Raw genomic sequence first — 16,812 nt, forward strand, 5'->3', positions numbered from 1 at the left:
TCAAATTTATAAAAGTAAAAGCCATTCCCCTGTTGATAAATGATCAAAGGATACAAACAGTTAATTTGCAGAAGAAATCAAAGTTATAGATAATCATATGAAATGATGTTCTAAATTACTATTGATTAGAGAAAGGCAAAGTAAAACAACTCTGATTTTGCCACCTCACACTTAACAAAAAATCAGAAATGACAAATACTGGAGACTATGAGAGAAAATAAGTACATTAATGAATTGTTGATGGAGTAAAGAACTGGTTCAACCATTCTGAAGAACAATCTGAAACAATGCCCAAAGGGCTAAAAACTGCATACCCTTTGATCCAGCAATAGCTCTACTAGGTCCATATTTCAAAGACAGCAAAGAAAAAGAAAGGAACCTACGTGTAGAAAACTATTTCCAGAAGCAGCTCTTTTTGTGGTTACAAAGAATCAGAAATTGAAGCAATTCCGATGAGTTGGGGAATGGTTGAACACATTGTGGCATATGATTGTTATGGAATACAATTGTGCTATAAGAAATGATGAGGAGAGTGGTTTCAGAAAAGAAAAAAAAAACAAGATTGCAAGATCTATATGAACCGATGAAAAATGAAGTGAAAAGAACCGGGAGTTCATGATACACAGTTAACAGCAATGCCTTTAACGATAATCAATGTGAAAGACTTGGCTACCCTGATCAACAAATGATCGGAGGCAGTTGCAAAGGACTCATGCTGAAAAAAAATGCTATCCACTTTGAGAGAGAGAACTGCTTAAATCTAAGCACATATGGAAGCATAATATTCTGATTTTGTTTATTTTTTTGCAATATGGCTAATATGGAAGTATATTTTGCATGATTTCACATGTAAAATTGATACATTGCCTTTTTCCTGGGTAAGGGGGAGTTGGGAAAAAAGGGAGAGAATCTAGAACTCAAAGTTTAAAAAGAAAATGTTTTAAATAAAAAACAAACATGAAAAAGTAAATTTAACTGGATTGGTTTTGTTTATGGTTTGATAAGTCAATACTGTGGATTTTCTTTTTTCTGATCCTTTCTATCTCTTATTTGGTCATAGATTCTTCCTTTATCCATAGTTCCAACAGGTCATTTCTTTCTTATTCCTCTAATTTGCTTGCCATGTGTCTATTTATATCTAAGTCACATATGCATTAAAAACCTATCCTGGCAAATGGTATGAAGAACATGGGCTCTATCTAATTTCTGTCAGACTGATACACAGTTTTCACAGAGGTTTTTGTCTAACTGTTAAGTCCTTAGCCCAGTAGCTGAGATCTTTTGATTTTTCGAAAACTCAGTCACAAGGTTTATTTGCTACTGTCCATTATATCCCCAGTAAGTTTGTTTTCTAACGAGTATCAAGAAGTTTTGATAATTACTGCTTTTTCGTTTAAGATCTGGTACTGCTAAGACCTTTTCATTTCCTGTTTTTTCCCCACTATTTCTTTTGAAATTCATTATTTTATTCCTCCAGATGATTTCTCCTTCCTCTCTAAAGTAATTCTTTAATATTTTGATCGGTATGACACAGCACAAGTAAAATACTTTTGGTAGTGATGCCATCTTTTTATATTGGCTTAGGATACCTTTGTCCAAATATCTGGGTCTATCTTTAGTTCTGTAAAGAGTATTTTATAGTTATATTCCTATACATAGGAACCTATGTGTATCTTGATGAGGTAAACTCCCAAGCATTTTATAAATTCTGTAGGTATTTTAAATGGAATTTGTATTTCTGTCTCTGCTTGATTTTATTACTAATTACTTTCTAACTGGTTTTTATTACTAATAGAAATGCTAATCACTTGTGTGAATTTCTCAAAGGCATTATCACACACTCAAACTGTCCGAAACTAAGATTATCTTTCCCTCAAAACTCATGCTTCCTCCTAATGTCCTCTTTTTCCCCCTTGTTCAGTCCTGTCTGACTCTTCAGTTACCCAATTTGGCGTTTTCTTGGCAAAGATACCGGAGTGGTTTGCCATTTCCTTCTCCAGCTCATTTTACAGAGAAGGAAACTGAGACGACATACAGGGTTAAGTGACTTGCACAGGGTGATACAGCTAGGAAGTATCTGAGGCCAGATTTTAACTCTGGCTCGTCTTCCTGATGCCAGGGCTCTTTCCATTGCACTACCTACCTGATTCTAGGAGCATCATCATTTTTCCAGGCACCAAGTTCAGAACCTAGAAGCCTTCTTCTCCTCTTCCCTTTCTCTGGTCTTCCCAGTTTCTGTCTCTGGCCGACCATCATCCATCTCACCTTCCCAATATCTCTCCCATCGTCTCCATCCTCTCCCTTCACATAGCCAAAATCTTAGTGGTAATTCTCTCCTGCAGGAGGCTTAGATAGGTTCCCTCCAGCTTCTCCTGTACCTTCGTCTCATCTGTCTAGATCTTGCAATGTTCCCAGTCATCTAGGAGCTGCCTTCCTCATTAGATTCGAGTTCCTTGAAGTTAGGGGCTGCTTTTGTTTTTCTTTGGAACCTGTTCATCACCATGTCGGGACCCTCGCTTCTCCACTGGGGTTGTTACCCGAGGGGGAACAGCGGGTCTTCCGATTCCAAGACCAGCGCTCCGCCCTAGTGCGCCTTCTCCTGGGCTGGGGGGATGCAGATACATTGTATCCAAAGTCCTATCATTAGCAGTAGGCCAACAGGCCTGAAGACATCTTCTCGTTACAATTTAAGGAAGACATTTAGTTACTTTATAGAAACAGTAGCCTGGGAAGGACAGCCAAGTTCCGGAGTGGGATCTACCCTGGACTTGCTTCACAGTTTGGGGGCGTTTCCTCTCAAGAGTGAGGATGGATGGGGTGACATCACTTCATTGAGGGGCCCCCCAGGGAAGCCCTTTTTAACAGGCTCAATTTCACCCTGGATCTTACAGGGTGAAATTTGAGAAATAGGTGAACTTGGGTAGAAGAAAAGACACATCTTTTTATTTCCACGTAACTGCGTTTCACTTTATGTGCTCTGCGAAGGTGTACAGCCTTTATTAGGCTGATGCCCAAAAAACGTGGACTGAAAACTCATGGGCCGTTCAATTAAGATTCGTGCCTCCTGGAGGTAGATTCGAACTCCCAACTCCGGACCGTTTCCCAGAAGGGAGCCGAACAGTGGGGGAACCGGGAAGCCGAACCACCCCAAGCTCCCGGAGCTGCGCACGCAACTCTCGCCCCGCCCCCTATCCGGCGTCGAAGCGCTCGCCCAAAGCCCCGCCTCCTCCCTTCCTTCGTCGCCGCTGTTACGTCATCGGAGACCGCTTCTTGTGACGCGACGTCGGCGCTCTCTTCGCGCTGGGCGCCGGAAGCAGAACGGAAGTGCACGCGAGCCCTGCTTCCGGGCTCCGGCGCCATTTGTAGCCGTTGCCGGTCCCTGCCTGGGGGGGGGCTTTTCTGCGTCGGGACGATGAACTACGAGCACCGCCAGAACTGGGGCCGCGATGGCGGTGGGCCCCGCGGCTCGAGCGGCAGCGGGTACGGGGGGAACCGCGGCGGGGGCGGAGGCCGAGGCGGCGGCGGAGGCAGCGGGGGCGGCGGCGGAGGAGGCCGGGGCCGGCACCCCGGACACCTCAAGGGCCGCGACATCGGCTTGTGGTACGCGAGGAAGCAGGGCCAGAAGAGCAAGGACGCCGAGCGCCAGGAGGTGAGGCCCGGGAGCGGGCTGGGCCCGCGGTGGGAGGGGACTTGGAGCCCAGGCCCCTCCCCCAGGGGGGCCCTCCCCGTGAGGGGCGGGGACCCTGGTCGGGTCCACGTGTGGAGCTCCCAGTGTAGATGCCGCCGTCCCCTGATGTTTGGAGAAGGGAGAGGCCTGGCCCTGGGGCTTCCATCGGGAGCCCAGCCCCTCCTGCCCCGCGCACCGAGGCAGCCCCAAGTGCGGACCCCTCTGGCCCATCCTAACGAGCTGGGGATCGCAGCCGAGACGGGCCCCGCCTCTTGGGCCGCGCTCCCTCCTTTCTGGGCCTCTCTTACTGCGGAAAGGGTCGCGAAGATCCGTGGGTTCCACCTCCATGGTTTATAGTTGAGAAAACTGAGGCCGCAGGTCTGGCAGGCGTACACGTCAGAGGGGGGATTCGAACCCGGAGCTCCTTCCCCGTTCCATCCTTCCTTTGGTGTTGCTCAGGCGCTGCCACCTTCTTATGGAGCCTTAGGCCTCTGCTTTCCCCGTTCTGCAGTGGTGTTTCATGAATAGGGAGTCGTTGAAAGAGTATTTTTTAAAAACTTGGGAGTCTTTAAATATGCTGCATGATGTTCCCATTTGTAGTCTGGCCCACTCTTTCCAGTTGAGTTCTGGGGCATCCCGTGTCATGCCTGTCCAAGTTACAGGCATCGCGGGATCTGGACAGCCAGTTAGCATCCTAATTGGACAGTAGCTGTTCTTTGTTCATTTGGTTTTCCCTTTGGGGATTGTTAGGGGATACCCTTCTTCAGGGATTACGAAGCTTTATGCAGTTAGAAGCTTGTCTCCTCCCTCCTCATTTCCGTCTCTTTACTAGATATTACTCTCTGTGAAAAGTGATTTTCCTTGTTTTACATCTTTCTTGATGTTAAACCCGGTCATTGGACAGAGTTGTCTCTATCAAGCGTAGCCTACGCTGACATGCGGGTGGATGCCTCGTTAGAGGAGAGCCTTTAAGTCTGTATTCTACTCAATCATTCTTTTTTTATGATAAGTCAGATTTTATATAGCACTTTAAAGTTTGCAAGGTATTTTACATACATTTTTTATTTGTCAACTATAAGCACTGGAGAGTCATGTCTCTGCACCTTTCAGTCAACTGTGGACTAATGTATGCTGTAGAGCATTGTTTGCTAAATTTGCCTGTTTGCTTTTTTCACTCGTGGGTATCTTCAATATCTGTGTTCATTAGTTTCCTAAAGAGTCTGTTGAAGTGAGAAAAATAGGCCTTTGAGTAATTATTAGGATAGTTTCCATCCTTACCATCCATGGTTTCCCCCTACTCTCTCTGTGCCCCCTCCTTACGTTTTTTGTTATCTTCCAGTCTTTCACATACCATGAGGCTTGATCCTACCATTCCCTCAAAATTGTGCCTCCATAAAGGATCCTCTTCACTGGTACTTAGTCTTTTTTTTTAGTTTGATGCCATTTCTACTTCATTATGCAGCTAACATGACTGTAATTCAGCAGGTCCAAATGTGGTGGCACCACTGTGTAGAAAGATAGTTTCTTATTTAAATGTGTGTATGTGTTTTGTTTGTTGGTTGTTGTTTCTGCTTTCGGTTTCACCTTTAAATGCTCTTGGGATGATTCGACTTAATTGAATCTTAAACCAAGTTTTTTGAAACTTGTCTTTATCCACTTCCTCCCATTGTTCTGTGAAGTGATACTGTTATAATTTCCCACTAATCTCCTTTCCTGCCACTTTTGACTGTTACATGTTTCCTTGGCAAAGAGGTTTATCCTTTGTTGGCTGAAGTGGATTCTTAGCTCTTTTCTCCTCCTTCCTATGCTGTTGCTTTGAATGAGTTAAGCCTCCATAGATACTGGTGATCGATCATGGTGAGGATTTGTTCCATTTTTGGTCCTCAAAAAAACCATATTTGACTACCTCAGGTTGGATCAGTTTTAATTTTACATGCTCTTTTCTTATGTTTGCTTTTATAAGTTGATGGTATCACTACACAGCTGATTCTGACAGTCTTACTCATAATTAGTCATTTCCTAGATACAGTTTCATTTTTGTGACTATCCAACAACTTTCAACTATCATTGAAGAATACATTTGTGTTACATTCTCCATGTCCTCTCTCTGTGCCTTTGTCCTCCATGTCTGGAATACTCCTTACTCTGACCTCTTGATTTCAGGTTGCATTTTAAGACTCATCTCAAATCCTACCCTCTGTAGGAACTGCTTTCTACATTTTTCATGGGCCACCCAAAATCCTTTGGCATGCCACAAGTGGCCCTTTGGCAGAAGGTTGTGCAGGCCTGACCTAGAAATGAGTTTTGCCTTTCTTTTTCTCTTCTGTGTTTGGCTCAAAAAAAGCACTTAAGAAATCCTTATTGACTGAATGAGCTCCAGATGATTTTTTTACAAAGTTTCTAAGACTTGGACTTCTTTCTTTCTTACTCCTGAGTCATATCTTCTAACAGTTTTTGCCAGTCTCACTTCTATCTTTGCATTGGACTGGAGGGGCGAATTGTACCTCCTGCTGGAGATGGGATTTGAACTGAGTCTCAACAGAAGCCAGTTATGCTGGGAGGTAGAGGTCAGGAGGGGCACAGAGCTGAGAGATAGGCATGTGTGTCACCAACAGAAGGGCAGCCAGTGAACTGGATCTTGGGGTGCTTGAAGGGGAGTAGTTAATGTGTAAGAATACTAAAAAGGTAGGGGCTTTAAATGCCCATCAGAAGCTTTTTTGTGTGTTTATGTTTGATCTTAGTGTCAATAAGGAGACTTTATTGACTAGTGGAGTGATGTAGTTAAACCTACCCCTTGGCACTGAATGAGTGAGGCTGGATTGGAATAGGAAGAAGATAAATCATGGTGGCCTGGTCTTTAAGAAAAAAAGTTCATAGAAAAAGAGAGAGTTGCCTGACCCACAGTAGGCACTTAATACCTACATGCTGATTGATGGGATTTTCATGGGCGGAAAGGTTCCTGAAGATCAAGAATAACATGAATAAAGCATTAGAAGTTGGAAAACTTAACAGTTTTTGTCCAATTTTGGTTTTTAAAAGATTCTCACTCTTCTCAGTCTCTTTTGCTGGATCATGTACAGCATACTCTCTAGTTATGGCTGTAGTTTTGTCCTGGCTTCTCTTTTCTGTCAGTACTCTTGGATCACCCTTGGTAACCTCATGAACTCAAGGACTAAATCATCTTTATGCTTGTGCTGCTCAGACCTCTCTTTCTAGCTCTGGTCTCACTCAGATTCAGTCCTTCTAGGACTCTCCATATTAGTGCTGGACTCAATGTAGGTATCCTACTTCACCTCAGAACCTGGAACTCAAGCCATTCCCTAGCCTTGGCTTCCCTAAGTAGCAGAGATTCCAGGTGTTCATTATCATGCTGCCTGGATCATTTTTCTATTTCATGCTTGTCCAATAATTTTTATACTGAAGTAGTTTGGCATTATCAGTATGGGACTTAGCTGAAAAATAGCCCTTAGCAATTCTTCCACTCTAGAATGTGTCCAGGAACTAGGAAGTAATCAAGTAAAATGTCTAAGTAGAAAGGTAGATGGCACACAGTCCATTAACTTCATCCTAGACATTTTATTCCTAAGACACCTCCTCAGGACTACTTACTCTTATTTCATTAGAACTAATATAAACTTGGTTCATGAATTGCCAAGTTCAAAATTGATTAAGAACAGCAAATTTAAAAGTGAATATACATGCATGTGTATGTGTATTTGTGTGACAGTTCCCTGGAGTTATAATAATAACAACAGCTGATACCAAGGGAAGAAATTTATAAGAAACCCAGTGGTCTGGGACCATCTAGTACAGGGGTGAGCAATCCTAAACATCTCAGTAGGCCTTGAGCTTCAGTAACATTTTGCAGTAATTACCTTTCATAATTATGAGCCAGGTAATCAAAAAGACTGGCATATGGAATGCATTTTAGGAGTATCTTCAAAGCAACGATGAAATTTTTTAAAAAGTTGTGCTTAAGGCATTAAACCTTAAGCTATTCAGAATGATTCTTTTTCCTGGATAGATTGGGATTTTACTTTATTGTGATTCATTTGTGTTACCTTCATTGAACTTTTAAATGACTGTAAAACAATTATCAGCTAAAAAGCTTCTAGAGTTCCCCCACATTATCAGTGCAGTCTCACCTGGAATATTTTTGTTGTACAGTTAATCTGACAGGTAATCTAAGAATCTTGATTTTCCATGAGGATGGGCAACTAGAAGGGAATGTTGCAAAGGTGAAAAAGAAAGCTAAGCCTTCCAAAACCTTATGAGAGGGAGAAGATGTCCTCTTTTGTGTACACCTTTCATTTAAAATAATGTGAAAAACTCCCCGTTATGGAACATTTGAAGGGTTATAAAATACTTTCCTCACTGAGAGCTAAATAATTGTAAGTATTATCACCATTTTATAAATGAGGAAACTAAAATTCCAAGAGGTTATGACATGCCCAGACTCACATCGCTAATAAACTTTGGGTGCAAGACTCAAAAATGAACTTTTCTATTCACTGACAGCAGAGATCTTTCCTCCAGTGATGGACTAGCTTCCGTTCAAACTTGTCTCTTGATTAATATTTTTGATGCTATTTCTTGGGGGATGACCCTTCTCCATTTTGGACTAAATGTTTGGATAAGGTCCACTTATGCTTAGGAAAGTAGATGAGATCAACAAAATTCTTTGTTTTTAATAGGAAAAATAAAGTAAATATTAGAAATTGCCTTAATTGTTGAGATTTTTGAAAATCTGGAACAAAAAAGAACAGAAACCTGTAGAAGGTGGGAGGAGAAAAGGGCTTCAGGGAGGGGATGTATTATTTGTTTCAATCTGTAGCTGTAGCTGAAAAGAAATGAAGTCTCTTGTCATTGGTTGAAATTAGTTCAATTTGCATAAGTGATGGTGATAAACTTTTTTTTTCCCCTATAACTAAGAGAGCTGTAGTGCGTATGGATGAACGTCGAGAAGAACAAATTGTGCAGCTGTTGAATTCTGTCCAGACTAAGAATGACAAAGATTCTCAGCCGCAGATATCCTGGTTTTCTCCTGAGGATCATGGGTAAAAATTTTTGTTTTTAAATGGGTAGAAAACAACACATCTTTTAGTGGCAATGACCTGACAAGCATTACAGTTTAAAAGTGCTGCTCTTCATTATCCCCTATTATGATTCAGGGAAGATCAAAGTTCCTTTTTCCTTCAAATGTTAATTCTTAACATTACTAATGAGTTTTAAGTTTTTTGTTTGTTTGTTTGGGTTTTTTTTGCATAGGTCAGGGATTGTATCAGGTGAGAAATTTTTCTTAACTTTTTAACAACTGAGGAATACATTTTTTAAAAGACAATCATTTTCAGCATTTTTCTGGGGTAGTGTTCTTTGTGAAGTCCTAAGGCCTTTTTAGACATATACTAAGGGCATGATTTTCATGAAAATTTAACTTAAGTGATTACAGATTTTTCAGAAACATGTATTAGGGCACTGTTGTTACATAGGCAGAGAGAGAGAGTGTGTGTGTGTGTGTGTGTGTGTGTGTGTGTGTGTGTGTGTGTACATAGGTGTGTATACGTGTGTACATGTGCATGTGTGCACACATACTTGCATGTGCATGTACTCACCCACATGCATATGAGAGTATGAGTGTAACACAGTGAGTTACTTTTTCTCTATGTTTTCACAGTCCACAGAGGATATAAATTCATAATTCTGTTAAACTTTTTCATTCTTGCAACTTTTGTCTGTGTTCTACAATAAATACTCCAAATAGGACAACTTAAAAAATACACAGCTTAATTTTGAAGAGGGCACTACTATCTTTTTAGATTGGACATAGAAAAGGCAAAGGGCTGTCAATTTTACTGACCAAGAAAAACTTATTTGATATTCAAAGAAACTCAAATATTCCTGTGCTTTTCAATTTGATGTTATTGTAGTACGTGCGTGGATTGTATTCATTTGCAAATAAGTGGGAGACTTTGATTTGGACATTTTATTAAATGTTTTGAAAGAAGTTCTGGTGTTTGTTTGTTTGTTTTGCCAAGGCTCAAATGACTCACTGAATTCTGCAATTTATCTCAAAATAGATATGGTACTGAAATTCCTGTCCAGAACAAACCAACTTCTGAAAAGAAATTTTTGGAAAAGGAAAAGAAAATTTTGGACCAAGAAAAGAAGTTCATAGACCGAGGGAAGAAATTGACTGACAGGGGAAAGTCATTTGTAGACAGAGATTCTGAATATCTCTTGCAGGAGAATGAACCAGATTTGGATTTAGACCAGCAACTTAAGGAAGACCTAAAAAGAAAGAAGTCTGATCCTCGCTACATTGAGATGCAGGTAATGAAGAGTAGAACCTGTCTGTGTATTTTTATCTTTAAAATTTGGGGGGTTCTTTTGTGTATAGCCTTGACTCCCTTCTCCCACTCCCAAGAAAAGAAAAGAATAGTTTGTGATTGTTTGGCAGCAAGATACTGTGTAAAGAACTAGGAAAAATCTTGGATGAGTCTCTTTTATCTTGCTGGGCCTCCTAAGGCCTTTATCTCTCTGGGGATTGAGGTTTGGTAGTGGAGCTCTTTCTGGTCTTAAGATACTCTAGGGTGGCAAGGTGACATAGATGTGATAAAATGTTAATGTGATATTTAAAAACCCCTAAGGTATACAGTGTGCCTTTTCCTTCCAGGCCAGGTGACTGTCTTCAGCAGAAGATTGTGTGAATTATATCACTTAAAAGAAGCCTATAAACTCTTTATGGATCAGTGGTGAGGTTTGGGGGGGTGGGGGGTGAAGCAGGGCCATGATCATCAGTAGTGATCGAATTTAGAACTTGTTGGGTCCTTAGATGCTCATTTTATAGAGAGGGAAATGGAGGTTCACAGAAATGAAGTGATTTGCCCAGAGTCCCTCAAGCAGTAAATAATAGAGAGCTATGACCCCAGGTTCCCTACCTCCAAATTCAGTGAACTTTCCACACTTCACCAAAAAAGCTAAGAGGTTGTTAATGGTTTAGGAAGAATAGTGAGCATTGGTCCCAGGGAAGGGTCTGGGTGCTGAGAAGAACCTTCAGAGCTTGGGAAGAAGATAGGAAGGTAACAGGAACAGCAAAAATGGAGCTAAAAATGGAACCCAGGAGCTCCTGTGACCAGTGAGGGCTGCAGGTCGGGGAACTTTGTAAGGGCAATTGACTTTCTTTCATAGACTCCAGAGGGATGGTAGTGAGGCTGTTAAATCAACTGGCTGGCAAACCAAAAACTAAAGAGAAGTGAGCCTTTAGGCCCGGGCAGGAAAATCCATTGTTTCTCCAGGGATAGCTTGGACTCTGGAAGAAAGAACTCAACTGAGGAATTGGGGGATGGGGTGGAGGGGGCCAAATAGACTACATGATTAGTGTCCCTCGGTGTCATGACTTGGTCTCAGTCAGTGACAAGATGGGTCATGAGAAAGACCAAGAGGCAGCCAGTACTTAGATACCATTAAGACCCATAGAACAGACAGGAAGCATTGGCAGTGGATCTACACTTTGGGTGTTAAGCATTTGGGCCTCTAAAATGATTGATTTAGACCCAGAAAGGACCTTGCTGGCCATCTAGTCCAACCCCTTAGTTTACCAGTGAGGAAACTGATTCAGAGAGAAGTGATTTGCCCCAATTGGTAGATGGTGGTGTTTATATTTGACCTCAGTTGTTCTGACTTCAAATCTAGGACTCTTTACAATGACCAGAAGTAGTCAAGTCCTCTGCCTTGGGGACTATGGGTAAAAGGCACAGCATCCCTGTCCTGGAGGAAGTAAACTGGTAACCAAGGCAGGGACTTGAGCACAAAAGAGGGAAGACAACCAAGATACATGGTGTCACGTCAGTCCTAGGGAAAGAAGGCAAGAACCCATTTACTAGAACCAGTGCAGAAAGTCTGATCCTCATTTGGCTTGGTGCTAACTTTACAAGCACAGCTTAGAAAGACAGGTAGAATTTAGTGGCGCTGGCCATGATGCGTCAAAGGTGCAGGGACAGAGAACTAACCAGAACATTACGTCAGGGGATCAAGGCATAGAAATGGGCCTTGGGTTTGAGAAAGAGCAGACAGAGCATTCCTGAGCTGGAGAATGGAAGAGAATGGTGATAAAACCAAATAAAAAGGGTCCTGGTATTTAGAAGAGAAATCCCCTCCCCCTCTGTTTAAATCCTTTTATAGTGGTGGTAGAAAGTCATTCTGCCATTAATGCATTAATGGACCCATCTCGGGGAGCCTTCTAGAAAGGCTCTTCCCTGAGAAAAGGTACTCTGGCTTGTTGAACTGTCTACCTCAAGTTAATTCTTAACTGAGGATGCTCATGTGTAGCAACCACAGCTCAGATCAAAGTAAAGTCTTATACAGGCTGGACAAAGCTGTTGGCCCTTAGTCATTTGAACCACATGTACATTTAATGTTAGGTTTAAATGTCACAGAATCTTGACTTATGGGAGCCTCAGAAATTAACTAGACCAACCAATATCTAAGCAAGAACTGACTTAGCCAGTGAAGGAAAGGGCCTTCCTGACTTCTTAACCAGTCCTTCCTCTTTTGAATAGCTCTAGTTGTTGTGAAAATTTTCCTTTCATTAAGTCTGAATTATCAATTTGCACCTTGCAACCCTCATCGTTAGTTTTGTCCTTAAGACCAAGCAGAACCAAGTCTCACCCCCAGAGAGCTCTCCCTTTTTATCCTTGGAAACAGCTGTTATCTTCCCCCTCCAGTCTTCCCTCATCCAGGATACACATTCCTCTTTTTTCTAGCCAATCATTGTAAGGCATGATATGACCTCTCCCTGTACTGACTGATCTGCCTTGAACATTCTTCAGTTTATCAGTGACCTCAAAATTGTGCACTGAGAACTGCCTGTCCTCCTCCAGCTATGGTGAGAACAGTGAGCTTATTCCTGGGCACTGTGACTCTCAGTATGAAGGCTGGGGCCTTGATGAAGTCATTCAGTAAGCACTGGGGCAGCTAGGGAGTGCAGTGGATAGAGCACCAGTGCAGGAGTTAGGAGGACCTGAGTTCAAATCTCACCTCAGACATTTGACACTCACTAGCTGTGTGACCTTGGGCAAGTCACTTAACGCCAGTTGCCTCATCCTGGGTCATCTCCAGTCATCCTGATGAATATCTGGTCACTGGATTCAAATGTCTCTGGAGGAGAAGTGAGGCTGGTGGACCTGCGCAGCCCTCCCTCACTCAAGTGCAAGTGCAAATCATGTCATTATTTCTCTGATGGCATGGTCTTCTTCAGAAACGAAGGACAAACATACACTAAGCACTTCCTGAGCATCTGCCATAGATCAGGCACTGGAGATAGAAAGATCAAAGATTGGCCCTGCCTTTGGAGTGACTTATAATCCACTTCGGGGGGACAAAAGTAAACTATCTGTCCTAGATAAATAAGAAGTGATTAAGGAGAAGACATTGTCATCAAGAGAGGATGGGGAAGGCTTTCTTTTGGAGCTGGGACTGAGATGAGGAGGGGGAGTGTTGCAGGCACTGGGTACAGCCAGAGGAAATGCCACTGTCATATTTCACTCTTGCCTTTTGCCAGTCACTAAAATCTCCAGACTTTTTTCCAGAAAAACGGCTATCTACTAAGGCCTTACCCATCTTGTACTTGTGAAATAGATTTTTAAAACCAGACATACCACTTTGTTTTTTCTTGTTCTGGTTCTTCTCACTGTTATCAAAGCTTGCAGTGATTTTCATTTATGGATCCTGACTTCTCCACCCAGTGTGTATGTTAGCGTCCCTCCCAGCTTTGTCATATACTCAGTTGTTAGGGATTCCATCTCTCCCAGGATCCACATCATTTAAAAAAATCTGAAATAGCCCAGGCCAAGCACACCTCAGTCCTGAAGCACTGCTGTAGATCTCCTTTTCTGCTGATGCTGAATCATGAACTCTGTAGAGCTGGCCATTCATCCAGAACGAGAGGGTCCTAGTTCTAGAGCTAGGAGAGATCCTAACCTCTTTATTCCTTTTTAGAGAGGATGATACTGAGGCTCACAGTGGACAGTGCGACTTCAGCAAGTAGACACAGGTATTAAGCATCTGAAGTAGTATTTGAACCCGGGTCTTCTTGTTTCCAGAGCCACTAAATAAAATTACCATTTTACCACATTGCTTTCAAATACACCTAATTGAACCATTATCTAGCCCATATATTTCCATCTTTCCCAAAAGAAAAACATGAAAATTTGTCATGTTCTTCTGCTGAAATATAGATAAAACCATTCACAGCTTTCCTTGGATTTACCTGTCTAGAAACTCAAAAAAAGAAAATAGGTGAGTCTTGTGTGATCAGTTTGTGGTGAAACTGGCTCTTATAATTTCTTCTTTTTTAAACATTTGCTAACTCTCCGTTTGATAGAACATATCCTAGCATTTTGCCAGTAACAGAAACTTGACTCACTACCTTAGAATTAGCAGATTTGCAGGCTCCATTCTTCCTCTTCTCCCCTCTTTTTTGGACGACTGAGATGGCATTTGCCTTTATGATCTTACTGCACCCCTGCCATTTTCCACCGTCTTTCAGAGACCATGGTCAATTGATCAGCTGTCATCTGGTTTTCCAGGACCCCTGGAGGCAGTTCATCTGGACCAGCTGACTTAAGCTCATCAAGGGTTGCTAGGTATACTGCCTTCTTATTGATATTCTGTCATTTCTCTCCCCAAATCATTCTTTTTGGCAGAGAACTCAGTTGAGCAGCTCTATCTTTTCTCTGCTGTTTGCTATCATCACAGGCCTCATCATCTCCCTTCCCTCCTTTAGTTCTGCCCCAGTCAGGTTTTTAAAAATGGCCCAATTTTATTTGTAACTCAAGAAGTCCTGACACTGTTCTTACAGAATAATGCCATGTTTTCATATTCATCTTCTGTTGCTTATGCTTGACTCTTTTACATGTCTTCTTTAACTATCGAAGTTGGATCATCTTGTGAGTTCTCCTTGGTTTCTCTGGACAGCTTCTTATTTTTTTTCTCTACAAAATTGTTTTTCTTTCGATCATGAATTTCATTCTGTTTTTCCTGGACTGATTTAGAGTTAGCCTGTAGCTTCTCATGCATCTTTTCTTCTGGACTCTTTGTAATGTTTTCACAAAATCTGAGGTGTATGTCAGACTATTCTTAGTTTCCCTTTCCTTCCTTGTTAGAAATTCCAAGATGAAGTATACAGTCTTTCCCAAGGCTCCTGTCATTTATTTTTCCTCCAGTAGATGTTTCTTCTTGTTCTTGAGATTAGGGTCCAGTATAGAAATTCCTTTGTTGAGTCCTCCTCCTTTTGAAGAGTGAAATTCCCAAGTGAGAAATCATGGTCTTGCTCTCCTTTGGGCAGAGAGAGCTTCAGAAGAGCTGATGGAAGGCAGGTCCTTAGCACTTGCAGTGCCATTCCTTACCTCTTCACTCCCTTTATTGAGCCATTGATATTCACATGCCTGCTTTCTGCCATGGTCTTCTCTGTTGGCTGCCATATTTTTTCACACAATTACATGTATATAGTGCTCTCTCCCCCATTTTACATTATCTGTTTCTTTGGAAAAAAAGTCTCTCTGGAGTCATTAAGGCACAGCTTTTATCCTCCCAAATCTCATTGATTCCCATGAAGTTAAATTTGTGTGATTGCATTAGGATCTCTAGTTTATCTTATTTGTTATCGAAACTTGGTGTATTTATTTATAGAGCTCTGAGGCCAGGGCTGGGGGAGGGGGAGGGGTTGGGGGATGGGAAGTGAGGGTAGGGTTATTTACTCCTGTCTTAGATTTTGTATCTCATAAAAGGCTCAGTGGGCCAAGATGGTTGTGCCTACTTGGCAGCTGTTCCTTACAATATTGACTATTTATTGTGATGTGTAAACAATGAATTGGCCGTCCCTCCCCTTTCACTTTTCAGGTTAAAGCTGTCTTGAATCAGTTCTTACAAGACAGATGTATTCATAGCAGCGCTTATTAGGGGTACTCCATCTCTAGTTAGGAATCTTTGACTCTTTTATTTCAAGTCATGACTCAGAAATTCAGAGAGCCATTCACAGATCCTTTATCTGCTTCAGGCACTGGTGGCAAAAATACCCTGTCACCTCAGGGCTTCCAAGGGAAGATAACTCCGTTTGACTATTCTGAAGCCATCGTTGTTAATGAGAAGCATAGCTTTGAAAAAATATTCAAAATGTGAGGAAACAACATGAAAGCGATTGGTTCTTGTTTTGTCCTATGAACAAAAATAACAAAATTCATCAGATCACAGAATGTTAGATGGAAAGACCCTTAGAGGTCATCTGGTTTATTCCTTTTACAGATGAGGAAACTGAGGCCCAGAGAGGTACAGGCTTTGCCCAAAGTCTTATAATTAGTAATTGTTAGGGTGGGGCCTGCAACTAATGCTCTAATTAGACAGAATCTCTGCATATGTGCATGCAGACATACATCCATATGTAGCTGTATTTTAAACTACATAGATATAGTTAGGATATATGTAGTTATAACTATAACATGTATATATATGTATAATTGTCAGCTGTTTATAATTGGAATTTTTTAAAGTAACTTAAAAAATGAATATGTGTGTACATATGCACATATTTGTGCTTTTGGAAAATCTAACCATGGTATTATTATTTATATGCAAACCGTAGCGTGAGGATTTTGGTCATAAACCACATCCTAAAATACTTCTCAGAATTAGAACTAGATGACAGAGTAATTAAGGAAAATGGAAGATAATTAAATATAAAATGTTACGGATCGTCAGTTTTGATCTGGAGAGGGCCTTAAAGCTCTTCCAATCCAACTGCCTCATTTAACAGATAAGGAAATAGGCCCAGAGAGATTAAGGGCCTTCACCAAGGCAGATTGAAGATTCCCAGCTACAGATCCTCTGCCTTCAGATTCCAGGGTTTTTTCCCTTGTACCTCAGTGTATATAGGAGTGGAATAAAAACTGGGAACTGGGGGGATGATCTTGAAGATAGGTTAAATACCATTAACCCCAAAGAGCTGTCCACATTTTTGTCATACTAGTCTCTATTGGTGTTGATTATTGTTTGTGTTAATGAGGCTGCTTCTTTCATTAAGTGTTACTTTGTGAGACTTTAAGCACTGTTCTTAAATTTTCCTGCATATTCCAGCTTGCTTTTTTCATGCT

At 41.6% G+C, this 16,812-nt stretch overlaps 1 protein-coding gene and 1 long non-coding RNA gene across 2 annotated transcripts in view; one reads left to right on the forward strand and one right to left on the reverse strand.

Annotated features, from left to right (window-relative positions):
- LOC140510230 (uncharacterized) overlaps positions 1–3,187 on the reverse strand; it is a 203,888-nt gene extending 200,701 nt beyond the window's left edge. The window contains exon 1 of the long non-coding RNA XR_011969159.1: positions 2,144–3,187. This is a non-coding gene — a long non-coding RNA (uncharacterized lncRNA). The remainder of the gene's footprint in view (positions 1–2,143) is intronic.
- A 92-nt stretch (positions 3,188–3,279) lies between these two features.
- Positions 3,280–16,812, forward strand: part of DHX36 (DEAH-box helicase 36) — a 41,663-nt gene continuing 28,130 nt past the window's right edge. The window contains exons 1-3 of the mRNA XM_072618678.1: positions 3,280–3,649; positions 8,600–8,724; positions 9,745–9,997. Coding sequence (XP_072474779.1) covers positions 3,413–3,649; positions 8,600–8,724; positions 9,745–9,997 — 615 coding nt within the window. The 5' untranslated portion in view covers positions 3,280–3,412. The remainder of the gene's footprint in view (positions 3,650–8,599; positions 8,725–9,744; positions 9,998–16,812) is intronic.

This window comes from Notamacropus eugenii, chromosome 6 (assembly GCF_028372415.1).
Source record: "Notamacropus eugenii isolate mMacEug1 chromosome 6, mMacEug1.pri_v2, whole genome shotgun sequence".
NCBI classification, from domain to species: domain Eukaryota; kingdom Metazoa; phylum Chordata; class Mammalia; order Diprotodontia; family Macropodidae; genus Notamacropus; species Notamacropus eugenii.